General features: G+C 39.6%; 1 protein-coding gene and 1 long non-coding RNA gene across 5 annotated transcripts in view; one reads left to right on the forward strand and one right to left on the reverse strand.

Moving 5' to 3' along the window:
• Window positions 1-720: 720 nt before the first annotated feature.
• LOC126195413 (uncharacterized) lies at window positions 721-9,545 on the reverse strand. Of its 2 annotated transcripts, XR_007538602.1 has the most exons (4): window positions 9,180-9,545; window positions 8,966-9,103; window positions 6,501-6,618; window positions 721-734 (listed from the first exon to the last, which is right to left on the reverse strand). It is a non-coding gene; the product is annotated as an uncharacterized LOC126195413 (long non-coding RNA). The 2 variants fall into 2 exon arrangements; XR_007538603.1 differs by lacking the exon at window positions 721-734 and having other exon boundaries at window positions 6,618-6,628; window positions 9,180-9,513.
• The window catches only part of LOC126195408 (gastrula zinc finger protein XlCGF57.1-like), a 201,697-nt gene continuing 189,823 nt past the window's right edge, over window positions 9,354-21,227 (forward strand). The window contains exon 1 of one of the 3 annotated variants that reach the window (XM_049934004.1): window positions 9,354-9,449. Coding sequence is in view for 2 of the 3 variants with exons in the window: in XM_049934003.1 (XP_049789960.1) it covers window positions 10,933-10,970 (38 nt within the window). In the remaining variant the exon portion in view is untranslated. Of the gene's footprint in view, window positions 9,450-10,866; window positions 10,971-21,227 lie in introns of those variants that run through there. The other 2 variants (XM_049934005.1, XM_049934003.1) reach the window with 2 other exon arrangements.

Genomic DNA, 21,227 nt, shown 5'->3' on the forward strand with positions numbered 1-21,227 from the left:
TGTTGCACTAGCTTTGATAATAGCATCTGGTATCTCATCAACACGCACTGAATATTTATTAGGTAATTCTGTGAGGATTCTTGACAGTTTCTCATGTGTTGCTGGATACAAGAAGAATGTGTTTGAATGAATTTTTTGATCTGAGTGACTGGTTGGCTGTTTGTCATGGTGTGTATTTATTAACTGCTGTGCAAAATTTGAGAAATAATTGTTGAAAGCACTAGCAACATGTCTGGGGTCAGTAAGTTTATTTTTATTCATAATCAGCTCTATATTACTGTGATTAACTGGCCTGGTACCCATTTCTTTCCTTATAATTTGCCAGGTTGCTTTAGTTTTATTCTTGGAATCACACAATATTTTGTCATTTTCTAGTTTTTTTTTAAAATAACTCAGTATTCTTTTGTATCTTTTGAAATATGCAATAAAGTCAGGGCTGGTATTATGCTTGGAGTACTCATGCAATCTCCTTTTATTTTGACATGATATCCTTATCCCTTTTGTAATCCACTTGTTTGTTTTTTGAGTAGAGTTCAACATAGTTGTTTTCCTGGGAAAAACTATTTCAAAAAAATGTTTGAATGTAGCCATAAACTTACCATATTTCTCATTGGTCTCATTACAGTCATATACATCTTTCCCACTTTCACCCTCTAGGAGAGAACAAAAATATTCCACATTTTTTACACTGAAATTCCTTACAGTGTGTTGTATTCGACTGGGAATTTGGTGTCCTGAAACATTCATTGCAAGAATTTGAGCATAGTGATCGCTAAAACCCATGTTTACAGCTTGTGTGTTATAGGCATATATGCACGTATTTATAAAGTTTGATCAATAATAGATGCAGAGGTAGGTGTTTCTCGAGTTGGTTCAGTTACTGTTGGACTGATGTTCATTGACTGCAGTAAATTTATAATGTCATCTCTGAATTTATTGGATGTTGAGAAATATAATTATATTTTTCTTGGGAGAGTGAATTTCTTCCAAGAGTTCCTCCATGTTATTGTAAAACACTTTTTTATCTCCATCTGGTGACCTGTATACACAAATAATAACTATATATATATATATATGTGTGTGTGTGCGAGTGTATACCTGTCCTTTTTTCCCCCTAAGGTAAGTCTTTCCGCTCCCGGGATTGGAATGACTCCTTACCCTCTCCCTTAAAACCCACATCCTTTCATCTTTCCCTCTCCTTCCCTCTTTCCTGACGAAGCAACCGTTGGTTGCGAAAGCTAGAATTTTGTGTGTATATTTGTGTTTTTTTGTGTGTCTATCGACCTGCCAGTGCTTTTGTTTGGTAAGTCCCATCATCTTTCTTTTTAGATATATTTTTTCCACGTGGAATGTTTCCCTCTGTTATATATATATATATATATATATATATATATATATATATATATATATATATATATATATATATATATATATATAAAGAAAGATGATGAGACTTACCAAACAAAAGCGCTGGCAGGTCGATAGACACACAAACAAACACAAATATACACACAAAATTCAAGCTTTCGCAACAAACTGTTGCCTCATCAGGAAAGAGGGAAGGAGAGGGAAAGACGAAAGGATGTGGGTTTTAAGGGAGAGGGTAAGGAGTCATTCCAATCCCGGGAGCGGAAAGACTTACCTTAGGGGGAAAAAAGGACAGGTATACACTCGCACACACACCCATATCCATCCACACATACAGACACAAGCAGACATATTTATATGTCTGCTTGTGTCTGTATGTGTGGATGGATATGGGTGTGTGTGCGAGTGTATACCTGTCCTTTTTTCCCCCTAAGGTAAGTCTTTCCGCTCCCGGGATTGGAATGACTCCTTACCCTCTCCCTTAAAACCCACATCCTTTCGTCTTTCCCTCTCCTTCCCTCTTTCCTGATGAGGCAACAGTTTGTTGCGAAAGCTTGAATTTTGTGTGTATATTTGTGTTTGTTTGTGTGTCTATCGACCTGCCAGCGCTTTTGTTTGGTAAGTCTCATCATCTTTCTTTTTAGATATATTTTTCCACGTGGAATGTTTCCCTCTGTTATATATATATATATATATATATATATATATATATATATATATATATATATATATATATATATAAAAAGAAAGATGATGAGACTTACCAAACAAAAGCGCTGGCAGGTCGATAGACACACAAACAAACACAAATATACACACAAAATTCAAGCTTTCGCAACAAACTGTTGCCTCATCAGGAAAGAGGGGAATGAGAGGGAAAGACGAAAGGATGTGGGTTTTAAGGGAGAGGATAAGGAGTCATTCCAATCCCGGGAGCGGAAAGACTTACCTTAGGGGGAAAAAAGGACAGGTATACACTCGCACACACACACATATCCATCCACACATACAGACACAAGCAGACATATTCTTGGTCTTTAAATATGTCTGCTTGTGTCTGTATGTGTGGATGGATATGTGTGTGTGTGTGCGAGTGTATACCTGTCCTTTTTTCCCCCTAAGGTAAGTCTTTCCGCTCCCGGGATTGGAATGACTCCTTATCCTCTCCCTTAAAACCCACATCCTTTCGTCTTTCCCTCTCCTTCCCCTCTTTCCTGATGAGGCAACAGTTTGCTGCGAAAGCTTGAATTTTGTGTGTATATTTGTGTTTGTTTGTGTGTCTATCGACCTGCCAGCGCTTTTGTTTGGTAAGTCTCATCATCTTTCTTTTTAGATATATTTTTCCATGTGGAATGTTTCCCTCTGTTATATATATATATATATATATATATATATATATAACAGAGGGAAACATTCCACGTGGAAAAAATATATCTAAAAAGAAAGATGATGAGACTTACCAAACAAAAGCGCTGGCAGGTCGATAGACACACAAACAAACACAAATATACACACAAAATTCAAGCTTTCGCAACAAACTGTTGCCTCATCAGGAAAGAGGGAAGGAGAGGGAAAGACGAAAGGATGTGGGTTTTAAGAGAGAGGGTAAGGAGTCATTCCAATCCCGGGAGCGGAAAGACTTACCTTAGGGGGAAAAAAGGACAGGTATACACTCGCACACACACACTTATCCATCCACACATACAGACACAATATGTCTGCTTGTGTCTGTATGTGTGGATGGATAAGTGTGTGTGTGCGAGTGTATACCTGTCCTTTTTTCCCCCTAAGGTAAGTCTTTCCGCTCCCGGGATTGGAATGACTCCTTACCCTCTCTCTTAAAACCCACATCCTTTCGTCTTTCCCTCTCCTTCCCTCTTTCCTGATGAGGCAACAGTTTGTTGCGAAAGCTTGAATTTTGTGTGTATATTTGTGTTTGTTTGTGTGTCTATCGACCTGCCAGCGCTTTTGTTTGGTAAGTCTCATCATCTTTCTTTTTAGATATATTTTTTCCACGTGGAATGTTTCCCTCTGTTATATTCATATCATTAATTTGAACCCAACAATGACGTTTGTTATTGTCACTGTTACATTTCGAAGTCTTTTCTGTCGTCTTATTTCCTCCTTCTGTTTTTGCCAGTAGTTTCCCTTTGTATTCACCTTCTCCTTTTTACCTTAATCCACTATACAATTTTATCCCGCCGATATATACTCAACAATACGTAATAATACGTAACCCACTTCCAAACCATAACAAAAATTTTTCCTTCCGCTACTGCTATAAAATCCACCGTTTCCAGTTCACAAACAGTTCCTTTCAGCTATTAAACAACCTTTTTCGGCTAGTTTTAATAACTTTTGCTTTATTTCGGGTCTTTAAATATGTCTGCTTGTGTCTGTATGTGTGGATGGATAAGTGTGTGTGTGCGAGTGTATACCTGTCCTTTTTTCCCCCTAAGGTAAGTCTTTCCGCTCCCGGGATTGGAATGACTCCTTACCCTCTCTCTTAAAACCCACATCCTTTCGTCTTTCCCTCTCCTTCCCTCTTTCCTGATGAGGCAACAGTTTGTTGCGAAAGCTTGAATTTTGTGTGTATATTTGTGTTTGTTTGTGTGTCTATCGACCTGCCAGCGCTTTTGTTTGGTAAGTCTCATCATCTTTCTTTTTAGATATATATATATATATATACACACACACACAAGTACCCCCATGACTCAATATTTTCCTACAAAACATGCTTGCAAGTTTGAACTGAGGAAGGTATGTTTGCTCTAACATATCTTGCTTGAGCCAGTGTTCTGTAAAGCATAGCACATAAATATCATTTAGATCATTTAATATTATTTCTATTTCATTTAGATTATTTGGGAGTGACTGAACATTTTGATGGAGTAATTTAAAATTAGGGATAGGGAGGGTATCATTTCTTGCTTGACCACTTACCTCACTATTTGAGCTAGTGTACTTAGTGGTAAAAAATCCTCATGTTTTCCAGGGATGGTATTCATGGCGTTTACCGTGTGACTTGCTGGTTCACCGTTTGTGGGTTCCTGCCTTTCTTCTGTCGAAATGCTCCCAATTTTCACTTTTTTCTGTCCTTTTTCACCCATCTGTCCTTTAACAACTGCCTTGCAGCTGCATTTGATGGCTTGAAGTTCGACCTAGTAAACGTGTTGTTATGACTTTCATTGGGCTTATTTTTTGTTATAAAATGGTCCATAACTGTCTGTTTTATCATGAGTGGCACTTTCACTTTGAGACTGGCACTTTCTATCAGATTGTCCGTTTGTGTATGCTTTTTTCTTGTACCGATACTTGGTTTTTAAGTTTTTGCCATGTGTATGAAAGAAGCAAGCCTATTATAAATGCGAATCTTTCTTTGTTTGTTTAGATGTAAACCATGAGATGAGTTGTATATTCATTTCTTTTCAGGCATTTTATTTCAAAATTCACAGATAATCTTTTCCTACACATGTCTGTGGCAGTGTTGATTTTTCCTAACATAATGCTGTTTGCAGCTTTGATTTTTCCATTTAGACCTTGTGCATCATGTCTAAGCGGTATTGGATGAATTATTACATTTGTTTTTTGCGCGAGAAAGACTTTAATTCATAGTTCTTTAACAAAACCAGCACACAACTGCAGCTCTTTCAGAACACAGGGAGTAGAAGTGAATAACTGTTATTGTGCCACTTATCTACAAACAAATAATGCATTTCTCTACAACTTCAATTCAACTAAGCTTACACAAATTTCACTTGTTCAAGAGCATTTTTGCAAAGCTTGTGAGCTCACCGTACAGAACTTAATTATCTACTTCTAATAATGCTGCTAGTGTTGAATTAATAGACAGCCATAATTATTCTGTGAGTAGGTAAATTCATGCACCGATTGGTACATATCTCTTAGCATCAGATTGTTTACAGGCAGAAAAAGATCTGAAGGTTATACACAGTCACAAATGGATGCAATGAAGTACTCTCACTTCTGATTCAAAAGAATTTGCAGTAAAGCATGTAATACAACTGTCAAGTACACAAATAGTTTATATGAGGCTCATCCAGAAAGTAAGCCCTGATGTGACAAAAAAAAGAGTAAAACTAATAATGTAATAATAGTGTTTATCGTACATGCAAGTACGTACCTTCCATTACTTTTCTACAATATTATGTCCATTGCTGAACAATTGGTGCAGGATGCAATTACATTGTACAACCCTGCCATGGAAATTTGCCATCTGTGGTGATAATCAGCTGGTGACCTACTTTTTTGCACATTTTCAATGTTTCGGATGGACAAGTGACATGACCATGAAATTCCCATCCTATATCATTCCCAGCATCTACCCTTAACACCAGTGTCTCAGTTACTTTGTTAGTTAGTTACTTTTCTCTTTTTACTGAACATTCTCATTTTTTTTTTTTTTTTTGAGGAATAATACATCCACCTACAAAAAAATGAGTGATTCATTGCCTGTCCCAGTAACTTTCATTGATATGAAAGAACAGCTGCCATCATGTCAAGTTCATATTTGCCATTTTATTCACTGGGAGCATCAGTGAGCACATTACTTTTTACTATAAATTTGAGGGAGGGGGCAGGAGAGAGGGGGAAGGGGGGAGAGGAAGGAAGGTGGGAGAGGGAGGGGGATGAGGAGGAAGAAACAGGGAGGGGAGACAGGGGAGGGGGAGGGAGAGAGAGGGGGGAGAGAGACAGAGAGAGAGAGAGAGAGAGAGAGAGAGAGAGAGAGAGAGAAGTTCTGGGGTATGTAAATACTTCAGGAGTAAAGCAGATCACTCATCAAACAGCTGAAGCACTGAGTTGTCCACAGGCATACACAAAAAGAGAAAGAAGAGTTGCTAGCTTTCAGAGTAAAGTATGCCTATAGTATGGCTACAGATAAGGATCAATTTTAAGGCATCTATTTCAAAACACAGGAATGGCACGACAGCGGATAACCAAGGTCGGAACCATAATGTATATATGTTATATTATAATTAGACAATATTGCACCACCTATCAGAAATCCAGCCTAGTGTGCCTCCTATTACATTGGAAACTCCATACATGGAATGGGTGTATTAATCTTTTAACTTCAATTAAGTACCAGACATGAGTTTACAATCATTCACCTGGGAACGTGCCAAACTGTCCGCTGTTCGTTCCAGTGCTGCATGCCCTTCCAAAACCGTGCGTCGAACTGGATCATCCTGAATGTTTCCTGCCCAAGACACCATATTTTAAGGTGTTCTATAACAAACTAAAAAACAATAATAAATCTATGTTCTTCCTGTGTTTCATTAATTAATTAATTATACATAGCCAGACTTTTAGTCACATTAGCATTGTTACATCGACAGTTTAACATTTAAAATGTATTGATAAGTGGTTGAAGTTACTTTCCAGGGAGGAGAAAAATGATGATGATGATGATGAGGAGGAGGAGGAGGAGGAGGAGGAGGAGGAGGAGGAGGAGCAGGAGCATAGTTACGAGTTAGCATTCTGTTGGTGTTAGAGACAGAGCAATCTATTAACTTGGCAATAATGGTGAAAAGAATGACGAACCAACCTGGATTTTGTTATGGGGTTTTCAGGAAATTGTAGACCTATACCAGAAGTGTTAGTTAGGGATTACAGCTGCATTCTTCTTAAATATGAGTCTAGCTTATCTGATATATTCAACAGCAGAAACATTAACAAAGTAAGCAAATATAATATACAATGTAATACACACTATTTTCTCAGAAGGGACAAAAAGTTTACAAACATGCCCATTACATTACATCAGTTGTATACCTGTTAAATGACACAAATGTATAAATAAATCATAAAACTTGGTTTAACATGATCTGGGGTTTATGCAACAAGAATCAAAGATGAAATTTCCAACAGAGAGAGAATCTATTTGAGGATTGTCATTATTCAGAAAGTAGAAGAGATGGTGAGCAGTAGAGAAAAATGTAGAAAAGGGCTATACATAGCTGAGTACAAGAAGTAATCATCCTTTTCTATTCTGTCAGTCTTTCTCTCGGCACCTCTTCTGTTTAGTGGCTAGCAATCTATCCAGATTGTCTGACAATTAAAAACTGAACGTGTAATCCAGTATACAGGTCTCTAATAGTCTGGTTTTAGGCAAACTGCTGGATGTTACGGCTCACTCAAATTAAAAATGAAACAAAAATGTATTTTTACTTAATGAATCTATAACTTATTGAAGACTGGAGCTTAAAACATATTAGTAAAAGAAGTTTGTTGCTGATATTCCAGGAAAAGATTAAAATAACTTCTGTATATAAGAATATTATCCAAGCAGGTGTAGGTAAACAAGAGAAACACTGAAGACTGAGAAAGCAGAAGCAGCTTATAAAGCAGTAAATTTCTTGTGGTTATGTAGAGTGCACATTCATAGTCTTTGATGGCCAAATAAAATACAGCAGATTGGTGATATTTAAGTGTTGGTACAATCTACAGAAGCAGCTTCTGACAGTTCATTCTCTCTGTGTTTGTTTCAGCTTTGACACAGTCAACTATCTTGAGGGTTCTTCTTCATTAAGCAACTCATATGTGTACCTGGCAGTGACAGAAAATAAATATTTATATAGCCTGTTATGGGTAAAACAGGTAGCACACTTTGATTTATTGGTAGAATATTGGGTAAATGCAATTAAGTCTACAAAGGAGATTGTCTACAAAGCAATCTGCAACCGATCACAGAATACTGCTCAAGTGTATGGGGCCTAAGCAAAATAGGATTTACAAGGGATATTGCACGTATAGAAAGAACATGACTTGTCACAGGACAGTTCCACCCATAGGAGAGCGTCACAGGGACACTGAAAGAACAAATACCAGATGCTTTTATACAGACACAAACTATTCAATACAAGTTCACTTACAAAGTTTCAAAAATAAGCTTTAAGTGAGGAGCCTAGGAATATGATAAAATACCTTAAGTTGGAAAAATTGGACAAATTACATCAATACTCTTTACATTTATTGCTGAATTTTCTGGTATTAAATTATACTGAAAGGTTTTGGTGATGACCTGTTTCTACAAGTAATACAAAGAATATTGAATACTGTCTTGATTAGATTATTATGGATTTTCGTTCTGACCGCTGCTGTGTGGCGCACAGATTGGCAAATTTTGGGAAGCGTTTTACTCTTTTCTCCGGGAAAATTGTCTTAACACATACATAGCTATACTTCTGAATGCATTTTCTAATATCTTCATATTACTCAACGGTACATCGGGTTGAGTACTGGAACGATGATCATCTAAGAATTATATTTGTGAGCGCTGACAACGAAGTTATATATTTGAAAATAGATAAATGAATGCATCGTAAGGAACTTTTGTGTATCATACACAATTCAGCATTTCATATATAAGGCCACAATGCTTCTGGCGGACTGTTCTTACGAACACACAAAACTGGACTTCTCAGAGATTCGTGTCTACTAGCATAAGAATTTCTACAGACTAGCTGTGTAGGTAAATGTGTGTGTCTAAAAACTTTTTATTCTCACATTATTTGACACCTGTTTACTGTAGTCTATCGTCTCGCTAACTTGACAGTCTATAAATAACACTCACTCTTCAAATTGTAGCAATTTTCATGTCACGTAATCATCAAGGCTTATTCCGTTCCCTTCATCACTTATAACGTATATTCCGGATCAGGAAAATTTTCAGTTCAAATATTTTTGTTGTACTTGCTCATCACTGAATCATCTGCAATCATTCAAGGGAACTGTAACAAATAATCTCTATGAATGACAGCGTCTTTAAATGAGGAACATCACAGTACCTCGCACTTATAATGCATGTTGGAACAAACTAAATTAATGTTTCATTGCTAAAACTGCAAGCCAATTTTTAGATCCACAGTTGTCTACAAAAAAGAAAAATCTAGTGTCACAGTGAGCTCCCCACGCTCCCAGCTATGCATATCTTCGCCCCTGAAATGTAGCTTTCTTGTGTTGTAATGGTGACGCTGAGGTTGACGACTTATCAGGGGCGTGGAAACTGAGTTTTCAATTTTCACTTAGAATTTAAGATTTGACATCTACAATGAACTGTAAGTATATTGCAAAACAAATAAATGTTTGTGCTGCCCATTTCCATCCGTTGTAATTTTTATACAATTTCATTTAGTTACATTTCGCGAAAGAAATGGGTTGTAGCAAACGAACTCCAGTCCAAAGAAATAATACCTACCTTCAGCGCCTTTAAGTTATACAATATTCAAGACAGTTTGAGTTGTGATGCTAGCAGACAAGCGGTGTTTATTTTGAAACGAAAGATGTGTTGCGTTTGATAAAAGTTTCTCATACAACGGGTTTTTCTCTTGTGTGACCCAGAGAAACTTATGAATTTGTGTATTTGAGAACCTATTTCAATCCATTCGCGGGTGCAACATGAAGGGCTATTAACTGTTATGTGGAGAGCTTTGCTAAATAGTAAACGTACTTTCTAAAGATGTAATGTCGTTGTACTCGCGTAAAACTTATTTCAAATACTTATAGAACGATTATTTGTATCATGCTTTCTTGCCGTAACAGAGAGAACGTGAAATAAACCCACTCTTTCCAAAAATATCTTTTATTCGATTTATGGATAAGTTCATTTGTAATTGTTCACATTCTGTACAGTACCGTAGTAGGAAGTTAAATGGAAATAAAGGCCCGTTTTCTTGCAGTGAAATACATGGCGCTAGGTACCTCTAGAAGGTGAAGAAAGGATTGCATTTTTAACATTACCGAACAAATTGCCTTGTTTCAGAATTTAATGATCATGATGTGAAAATGCTTGAAAATGAATTTATCATCTACTGTTCGTGTGCTTTCAATTTTAATAGTTCAGAATTGATATTTCTCTTAAGAATATGTTTAGCTTCGGAAATAAACCTCAGATTAGTTTGTGAAAAACAGTATGGCAACAGATTTAAATGATGTCCAGTGTGATTTCTCATAGTGTGCTTGTATATTCTAATTTATGTTTAATAAAGAATCATACATTTTGATATTAAAGATCACTAACGTTAGTGTTTATTTCTAAATACCTGACAATAGGTAACGATAAGGAAAGGTGCTACTCACTATATAGCGGACATGCTGAGTTACAGATAGGCACAACAAAAAGAATGTCACAATAAAGCTTTCGGCATGTAAGACCTTAGCTAACAATAGTGTGTGTATTGTTGACAAAGCCCGAAAGCTTTGAGACATTCTTTTTGTTGTGTCTTATCTGCGACTCAGCACGTCCGCTATATGGTGAGTAGCAACTTCCCTTTTCATAATATTGTTACATTCAATCCTGGATTTTCTATTGTTTGTCATTTAGAGCGATCTTTGCATTTTGTTGAAATGTTTTGGAGTATTATAAAAATTCAAAATGTGAATACAGCAACGCAAGGAAGATTCTGATAATCATAACAAAATGAAAATGCTAGATAGTTTACTTTTGTACTATGGAAATCTCATTACATGCACATAGTCGGACCTACACAGTGATGACTTGTAGAACAACAACAAAAAAAATGATTAACAGGCATTTTGACAATGACACTGCTATACAGAGAAATAAAAGGAATTAACAGGTAATGGAAATGAAAACCTTATGAACTAAGTTAATTAAGTAAATTTGAATGAGGCCTGCCAATGTGGAAAAAAAACTGCTGTTTAATGACAATCACTTATTAGGGCATGGCAGAGATTACATAAAGTAGCTTTTCACAGATTAGTTTGCATCTACTTCCAAGCATGTGCCAGTTCTGCTCTTTCAGCATCTCCGTGACACTCGTGTGTCAAACATGTGGCAATTGTGCTGCCCTTCTTTGTGTCCATTCAATAGCCTTTGTTAGTCCTATATGGTATGAGTCTCTTCACACTTACGCTGTATTGCACAAGTGTTTTGTATCCAGTTTCCTTTGTAGACTGATTGCATTTCCCTAGTATTCTACCAGTCAATTGCAGTCTGGCACCTGCTTCACCTACAACTGAAACCATGTGATTGTTCCATTTCATATCCTTACAGATTGTTTCACGAAGGTATTTGTATGATTGATTCCAGCTGTGACTTCTTAATGTTCCCAGCACACTTCCCTGAGGCACATCTGAAGTTATTTTCCCGTCTGTCGATGACAGTCCATCCAAGATAACATACTGTGTCCACCCATCAATACATCCTCAGTCCCGTAACAAGTCTCACTTTATACTCCGCGTGATCATTGTACTTTTGATAAGTTTATGCATGATTACTGAGTCAGATGCATTTAGAAACTGAAGAAGCATTTTATATCTGCCTGTATTGGTCCATGGCTTTTAGGATGCATCACGCTACAAAAGCTCATATTAGCTCTCACATATTCAATATTTGCAGAATTCATTGTCGTTTGTCAAGGAGGAGGTCATTTAGTTCAAAGCATTTCATTAGATCTGGGCTTAGAGTGTGTTCTGACAGTCTACAACAAATACCTGTCAATGATACTGGATGGTAGTTTTTTGGATCAGTTCTGCTGCCCTACTTGTAGATGGGTGTGGCCCACACACTCTTCCAACCTCTGAGCACAGTGCTTTGTTAATGAGATTGTTGTTGTTGTGGTCTTCAGCCCTGAGACTGGTTTGATGTGGCAGCTCTCCATGCTACTCTATCCTGTGCCAGCTGCTTCATCTCCCAGTACCTACTGCAACCTACATCCTTCTGTATCTGCTTAGTGTATTCATCTCTTGGTCTCCCTCTATGATTTTTACCCTCCATGCTGCCCTCCAATACTAAATTGGTGATCCCTTGATGCCTCAGAACATGTCCTACCAACCGATCCCTTCTTCTAGTCAAGTTGTGCCACAAACTCCTCTTCTCCCCAATTCTATTCAATACCTCCTCATTAGTTATGTGATCTACCCATCTAATCTTCAGCATTCTTCTGTAGCACCACATTTCGAAAGCTTGTATTCTCTTCTTGTCCAAACTATTTATCGCCCATGTTTCACTTCCATACATGGCTACACTCCATACAAATACTTTCAGAAACGACTTCCTGACACTTAAATCTATACTCGATGTTAACAAATTTCTATTTTTCAGAAACGCTTTCCTTGCCGTTGCCAGTCTACATTTTACATCCTCTCTACTTCGACCATCGTCAGTTATTTTCCTCCCCAAATAGCAAAACTCCTTTACTACTTTAAGTGTCTAATTTCCTAATTTAATTCCCTCAGCATCACCTGACTGAGTTCAATTACATTCCATTATCCTAGTTTTAATTTTGTTGATGTTCATCTTATATCCTCCTTTCAAGACACTGTCCATTCTGTTCAACTGCTCTTCCAAGTCCTTTGCTGTCTCTGACAGAATTACAATGTCATCGGCGAACCTCAAAGTTTTTACTTCTTCTCCATGAATTTTAATACCTACTCTGAATTTTTCTTTTGTTACCTTTACTGCTTGCTCAATATACAGATTGAATAACATTGGGGAGAGGCTACAACCCTGTCTCACTCCTTTCCCAACCACTGCTTCCCTTTCATGCCCCCTCGACTCTTATAACTGCCATCTGGTTTCTGTACAAATTGTAAATAGCCTTTCGCTCCCTGTATTTTACCCCTGCCACCTTTAGAATTTGAAAGAGAGTATTCCAGTCAACATTGTCGAAAGCTTTCTCTAAGTCTACGAATGCCAGAAATGTAGGTTTGCCTCTCCTTCTACCAGCTTTTCCATTCGTCTGTAAAGAATTCGCATTAGTATTTTGCAGCTGTGACTTATTAAGCTGATAGTTCGGTAATTTTCACATCTGTCAAAACCTGCTTTCTTTGGGATTGGAATTATTATATTCTTCCTGAAGTCTGAGGATATTTCGCCTGTGCCATACATCTTGCTCACTAGACGGTAGTGTTTTGTCAGGACTGGCTCTCCCAAGGCTGTCAGTGGTTCTAATGGAATGTTGTCTACTCCCGCGGCCTTGTTTCAAGTTAGGTCTTTCAGTGCTCTGTCAAACTCTTCACGCAGTATCATACCTCCCATTACATCTTCTTCTACCTCCTCTTCCATTTCTATAATATTTTCCTCAAGAACAGTGCCCTTGTACAGATCCTCTGTATACTCCTTCCACCTTTCTGCTTTCCCTTCTTTGCTTAGAACTGGGTTTCCATCTGAGCTCTTGATATTTATGCAAGTGGTTCTCTTTTCGCCAAAGGTCTCTAATTTTTCTGTAGGCAGTATCTATCTTACCCCTAGTGATACATGCTTCTACATCCTTACGTTCGTCCACTAGCCAACCCTGCTTAGCCATTTTGCACTTCCTGTCGATCTCATTTTTGAGACATTTGTATTCCTTTTTGCCTGCTTCATTTACTGCATTTTTTTATTTTCTCCTTTCGTCAATTAAATTCAATATCTCTTCTGTTACCCAAGGATTTCTATTAGCCCTCGTCTTTTTACCTACTTGATCCTCTGCTGCCTTCACTATTTCATCCCTCAGAGCTACCCATTTTTCTTCTACTGTATTTCTTTCCCCCATTCTTGTCAATCGTTCCCTGATGTTCTCCCTGAAATTCTATACAACCTCTGGTTCTTTCAATTTATCTAGGTCCCATCTCCTTAAATTCCAACCTTTTTGCAGTTTCTTCAGTTTTAACGCACAGTTCATAACCAATAGATTGTGGTCAGAGTCGACATCTGCCCCTGGAAATGTCTTACAATTTAAAACCTGGTTCCTAAATTCTGTCTTACCATTATATAATCTACACTCCTGGAAATTGAAATAAGAACACCGTGAATTCATTGTCCCAGGAAGGGGAAACTTTATTGACACATTCCTGGGGTCAGATACATCACATGATCACACTGACAGAACCACAGGCACATAGGCACAGGCAACAGAGCATGCACAATGTCGGCACTAGTACAGTGTATATCCACCTTTCGCAGCAATGCAGGCTGCTATTCTCCCATGGAGACGATCGTAGAGATGCTGGATGTAGTCCTGTGGAACGGCTTGCCATGCCATTTCCACCTGGCGCCTCAGTTCGTGCCGGACGTGCAGACCGCGTGAGACGACGCTTCATCCAGTCCCAAACATGCTCTATGGGGGACAGATCCGGAGATCTTTCTGGCCAGGGTAGTTGACTTACACCTTCTAGAGCACTTTGGGTGGCACGGGATACATGCGGACGTGCATTGTCCTGTTGGTACAGCAAGTTCCCTTGCCGGTCTCGGAATGGTAGAACGATGGGTTCGATGACGGTTTGGATGTACCGTGCACTATTCAGTGTCCCCTCGACGATCACCAGTGGTGTACGGCCAGTGTAGGAGATCGCTCCCCACACCATGATGCCGGGTGTTGGCCCTGTGTGCCTCGGTCGTATGCAGTCCTGATTGTGGCGCTCACCTGCACGGCGCCAAACACGCATACGACCATCATTGGCACCAAGGCAGAAGCGACTCTCATCGCTGAAGACGACACGTCTCCATTCGTCCCTCCATTCACGCCTGTCGCGACACCACTGGAGGCGGGCTGCACGATGTTGGGGCGTGAGCGGAAGACGGCCTAATGGTGTGCGGGACCGTAGCCCAGCTTCATGGAGACAGTTGCGAATGGTCCTCGCCGATACCCCAGGAGCAACAGCGTCCCTAATTTGCTGGGAAGTGGCGGTGCGGTCCCCTACGGCACTGCGTAGGATCCTACGGTCTTGGCGTGCATCCGTGCGTCGCTGCGGTCCGGTCCCAGGTCGACGGGCACGTGCACCTTCCGCCGACCACTGGCGACAACATCGATGTACTGTGGAGACCTCACGCCCCACGTGTTGAGCAATTCGGCGGTACGTCCACCCGGCCTCCCGCATGCCCACTATACGCCCTCGCTCAAAGTCCGTCAACTGCACATACGGTTCACGTCCACGCTGTCGCGGCATGCTACCAGTGTTAAAGACTGCGATGGAGCTCCGTATGCCACGGCAAACTGGCTGACACTGACGGCGGCGGTGCACAAATGCTGCGCAGCTAGCGCCATTCGACGGCCAACACCGCGGTTCCTGGTGTGTCCGCTGTGCCGTGCGTGTGATCATTGCTTGTACAGCCCTCTCGCAGTGTCCGGAGCAAGTATGGTGGGTCTGACACACCGGTGTCAATGTGTTCTTTTTTCCATTTCCAGGAGTGTATCTGAAACCTGTCAGTATCTCCAGGCTTCTTCCATGCATACAACCTTCTCTCATGATTCTTGAACCAAGTGTTAGCTATGATTAAGTTATGCTCTGTGCAAAATTCTGAGATATCCAGCATATAATGGTTAAAGGGGGGATTAATTCAACTGCAAATTCACTATAGTAGCTGATAGGTATTCCACCAGGCCCTGGATCTGTTTTCAGTTTTAATGATTTCAGCTCTGTCTCAGATACACAGACACTAATATCAGTTTCTTTGCAATGGTATAAGAATTAAATTGCAGTGAAAAATAGATGGGAAAGACAATGAAAGCTGTAGAAAACTATAACGGAGTGCAGCAAAGAGTAGTTACAGTGAAGAAAAGCTGAGACAGAAGAAATTAACGTAAATTAATGCCAAGAGGGTGGCGAGAACTAAGGACATGTAGTGCTAGTTCTCACCTGCAGAGTTCTGAGAAACTGGTGTCTGGAGGCTAGAATCCAGATGGCGCGTGTGGTGAAATAGGCACCAAGGTCACGAATGTCATGTAGAGCATGCTCTGCAACACAATATTGCGAGTTGCCAGTATATACACTCTGCCTATGCCCACTCATCCTCATTGATAATTTGGTGCTAGTCATGCCGATGTAGAAGGCTGAACAGTGTTCACATAATAGCTGGTATATGATGTGATTTTACAGGTGGCTCTCGCCTTGATAGTATATGTTTTGCAGTTACAAGGCTATTATAGGTGGTGGTAGGGAGGGTGCATAGGTCAAGTCTTGCAGTGGGGATGGTCACAGGGGTAGGAGCCATAGGGTAGGGAGATGGGTGCAGGAGAATGGGGTGTGACAAGAATATTACAGAGATTGGGAGGGTGACAGAAAGCTATTCTAGGTGTGGCGGACAAAATTTCCGACAGAATGGATCTCATTTCAGGGCATGTTTTTAGGAAGTCAATGGCCCTGTCGAAGTAGCTGATTAACACATTCCAGACCAGGATAACACTGAATCACCAATGGTGTGCTCCTAAGCTGTTTTGTGGAGGAATCGGCAGTACCAGGATTAGATGTGATGGCTCAGGAAATTTTCTTTTTAACTAGGCTGGAGGGATAATTATGTGCAGTGAAGGCTGAAGTGAGAATGTTGGTGTATTGCTGTAAAGCAATAGCTATCCGTTGCCCTCCCAATCTCCGCAATATTCTTGTCAGACCCTATGCTCCTTCTGCACCCATCTCCCTACCCTGTGACTCCTATTCCTGTGACGGTCCCCACTGCAAGACTTGCCCTATGCACCCTCCTACCAGCACCTACAATACCCCTGTAACTGGCAAAACATATACTTTAAAAACAAGAGCCACCTATGAAATTACATGTCATATACCAGCTATTATGTAAACACTGTTCAGCCTTCCACATTGGCATGACTACCACCAAATTATCAACTAGGATGAATGGACGTAGGCTGAGAGTATATACTGGCAACTCGCAATATTGTGTTGCAGAGCATGCTCTACAACATGACATACGTAACCTTGGTGCATGTTTCACCACACATGCCATCTTGATTCTAACCCCCAGACACCAGTTTCTCAGAACTCCTCCTTGGTTCTTGCCTGCGTTAGTTTCTTCCGTCTCAGCTGTTCTTCACTGTAACTACTCTTTACTTCACCCCATTTTAGTTTTCTACATCTTTCATTGTCTTTCCCGTCTATTTTTCATCGTCCCCTCTCACGTCTGTCACATATTGTGCACATAGCTTCTCACACTTATTAGCTTGTGCACAATGTTTTAGTAGTAATCTCCGTCTTGCATATCATCCTGTCTTCCACCATTAAGCTATCAGGTTTTCAAATCTCGTCCGATGCAGTCCCCAACAATCAGTCCTTCCTTCTCATCCTGTACAGTAAATCTCCCTTTCCCAAAATCTTATCATTTTCCTAGACCTCTCCAGTCCTTTTCCTTGACTCTTCTTCCTTCTCCTTCAAACCTTCTGCCTGGAGTAGGAGCCACTGGTTCCGAAAGCTTGCCAATCACAACAGTCCTTTATGTGTGTGTCCTGCCCCTGCTTGGTGAGTAGATTTTTTATGTATCTGATTAAATAATTTTATCAGTAATTGATTGTCTTAGAGATTGTAGAGAGTTTTAGAGAGAGCATTAGGGAATAACTGACAAGAACAGGAGAAAGGAATACGGTAGAAGAAGAATGGGTAGCTTTGCTAGATGAAATAGTGAAGATAGCAGAAGATCAAGTAGGTAAAAAGATGAGGGCAAGTAGAAATCCTTGGCTAACACAAGATTCCTGATGGCTAGAGTACAAATGTAAGGATATAGAAGCATATTTCACTAGGGGTAAGACAGATGCCGGCACGTAGGGAAATTAAAGAGACCTCCGGAGAAAAGAGAACCACATGTATGAATATGGACCAGTCCTAAGCAAAGAAGGGAAAGCAGAAAGATGGAAGAAGTATATAGAGGGTCTGTGCAAGGGCGATGTTCATGAGGGCAATATTATGGAAATGGAAGATGACGTAGATGAAGATGAGGTAGGAGGTATGATACTGCATGAAGCATTCGACAGAACACTGAAAGACCTAAGGTGAAACAAGACCCTGGAAGTAGACAACATTCCGTTATAACTACTGATAGTCTTGGGAGAGCCAGCCATGACAAAAATCTTCCATCTGGTGAGCAAGATGTATGAGACAGGCAAAATACCTTCAGACTTCAAGAAGAATATAATAATTCCAATTCCATAGAAAGCAGGTGCTGACAGGTGTGAAAGTTAGCGAACCATCAGTTTACTAAGTCACGGTTGCAAAATAATAACATGAATTCTTTAGAGACTAATGGAAAATCTGGTAGCAGATGATTCTGGGGAAAATCAGTTTGCATTCCATAGAAATGTATTAACACACGAGGCAGTACTGACCCTAAGACTTATCTTAGAAGATAGGTTAAGGTAAGGCAAACCTACGTTTATAGCATTTGTAGAATTAGAGGAAGCTTTTGACAGTGTTCAAATGTAAATGTCATGTGACTAGGGCCTCCCGTCGGATAGACCATTCACCTGGTGAAAGTCTTCCGATTTGGCGCCACTTCAGCGACTTGCATGTCGATGGGGATGAAATGATGATGATGAGGACAACACAACACCCAGTCCCTGAGCTGAGAAAATCTCCGACCCACCTGGGAATCGAACTCGGGCCCTTAGGATTGACAGTCTGTCGCACTGACCACTCAGCTATCGGGGGTAGACTTTGATAGTGTTGACTGCAACACTCTCTTTCAAATTCTGAAGGTAGGAGGGATAAAATACAGGGAGCAAAAGCTTATTTACAGTTTGCACAGAAATTAGATGGCAGTTATAAGTGTCGAAGGTTACGGAAGGGAAGCGTGGTTGAGAAGGGAGTGAGACAGGACTGTAGCCTATCTCCAGTGTTATTCAATCTGTATATAGGAAATGAAAGAAAAATTTGGAGTAGGAATTAAAATTGAGGGGGAAGAAATAAAAGGTTTGCCAATGACATTGTATTGTTCAGAGACAGCAAAGGACTTGGAATAACAGTTGAACAAATGGACAGTGTCTTGAAAGGAGGATATAAGATGAACATCAACAAAAGCAAAACGAGGATAATGGAATGCAGTCAAATTAAATCAGGTGATGCTCAGGGAATTAAATTAGGAAATGAGACACTTAGATGAGTTTTGCTGTTTGGGCAACAAAATAACTGATGATGGTCGAGGTGGAGAGGATATAAAATGTAGACTGGTGATGGCAAGGAAAGAGTTTCTGAAGAAGAGAAATTTGTTAACATCGAGTTTAGATTTAATTGTCAGGAAGTCTTTTTCTGGAAGTATTTGTGTGGCATGTAGCCATGTATGGAAGTGAAACGTGGATGATAAACAGTTTAGACAAGGAGAGAACAGAAACTTTTGAACTGTGGTGCTACAGTAGAATGCTGAAGGTTAGATGGGTAGATAACCAATGAGGAGGTACTAAACAGAATTGGGGAGAATAGGAATTTGTGGCACAACTTGACTAGAAGAAGTTATTGGTTGGTGACACATTCTGAGGCATCAAGGGATCACTAATTTAGTATTGGAGGGCAGCTTTGAGGGTAAAAATCATAGAGACTGGCCAAGAGATGAATACACTAAGCAGATTCAGAAGGCTGTAAGTTGCAGTAGTTACTTGTAGATGAAGAGGCTTGCACAGAATAGAGTAGTGTGGACTGAATACAACAACAACAAACAAGAATGAAATTGGGACATTACTCCTGGGTTTTCCTTTGTAAAAGAACATATGGAAACAGAGTGAAGCATTTTTGCCTTTAATCTCCTACCTGTAATTTTAGTTCCTATTTCACTGTTAGTGTCTGGATACTAACTTTGGTGCCACTATAAACCTTTATATAAAACTCATATTGCCTTGGTTTTTATGAAGGATCTTTTGATAATATTTTTCCGTAGCAGTTACTAAAAGTTTCATGCAGTGCCCTTTTGACATCCCAGCCAAATATGTTTCATTCAGCATGCCCGGGTCTCTCTCACCTTCCACGTTCTATTAGATGCTTAACTATCCAGTGCATGGTCAGCTATTATTTTTATTGTTTTAAACTTGAGCCGTAGTTCCTCTGCATGTTAAAGTTGAAACTCGCATCTGGCCATCCTGATTTATGTTTTTCATGATTTTCCTAAATCACTTGATGCAAATGTCAGGATCATTCCTTCAAAAAGGCATGGCAGCTTTCTTTCTCCATTCTTCCCTAATCTGAGCTTGTGCTCCACCTCTAATGATCTCGCTGTTGACAGCACATCAAACACTAATCTCCCTCCTCTTCCTCTGCATGTTCCTGTCCTGAACCAAAATTTTCAAGTTGCTCATTGAGGGATGGCACTACTGCTTCTTTGTCTAGTTTACTGAACATATAAATCTTTTTGTTTGTTCTAGTTACTGTTTATGCTTTGGAAATCATTGTTGCTACAAGTACCTCATCATCAATGGTACTATGTTTAGCATGGACATCCTCAAAGTGGTCAGATATGTTTCTTGCCTATAGATCCAATATATTTTCCTCATGAGTGGAATTCTAAACTATCTGTTCTAGGTACAGTAGTTTTGAGAGAAGATATTTAGTGATGTTTCACAGGATGTATTGTCATGACCACCTTTAATAAAAACTGTAAGTATCCCAGTTGATTGTTGGATGGTTAAAATCTTCTCTGATGAGTCCATTGGTAAACTTACACACTACTGAATGGAGATTTTTCTCTAAAGTTTTCAGTTACATCATGATGTGAGTCTGGTGGTTGATAGAAGGATCCAATTATAATTTTATGCGTAGCCCTGATACTGAGTCTTACCCAAATAATCTTGCTTCAATTTCTGTCTTGAGGGATTTGAATTTTTCGTCTAGCACCACAAATGTATGACCTCCATTTCTCATTAGCTTATCCTTTCAATATACTCTAAAATTTTCCCCAGAAATCTCACTTCTGCTAGTTTTTGCTGGAACTAGCACAATGAAATAAATAATTCTGGATACGAAAAATGCAGGAATAAGGCAAGCTATATTTTAACAGCCATAGCTACATAGACCTGTGCATTTCAGTATGTCGTTAAGATAATGCCACAGAGTACACAACACACAGTCATAGAGGCCTATTACCCTCCATGCAGTGCATTTTTGCTGTACACACATTTACATACAAA

This window comes from Schistocerca nitens, chromosome 7, assembly GCF_023898315.1.
Source record: "Schistocerca nitens isolate TAMUIC-IGC-003100 chromosome 7, iqSchNite1.1, whole genome shotgun sequence".
Classification (NCBI taxonomy): domain Eukaryota; kingdom Metazoa; phylum Arthropoda; class Insecta; order Orthoptera; family Acrididae; genus Schistocerca; species Schistocerca nitens.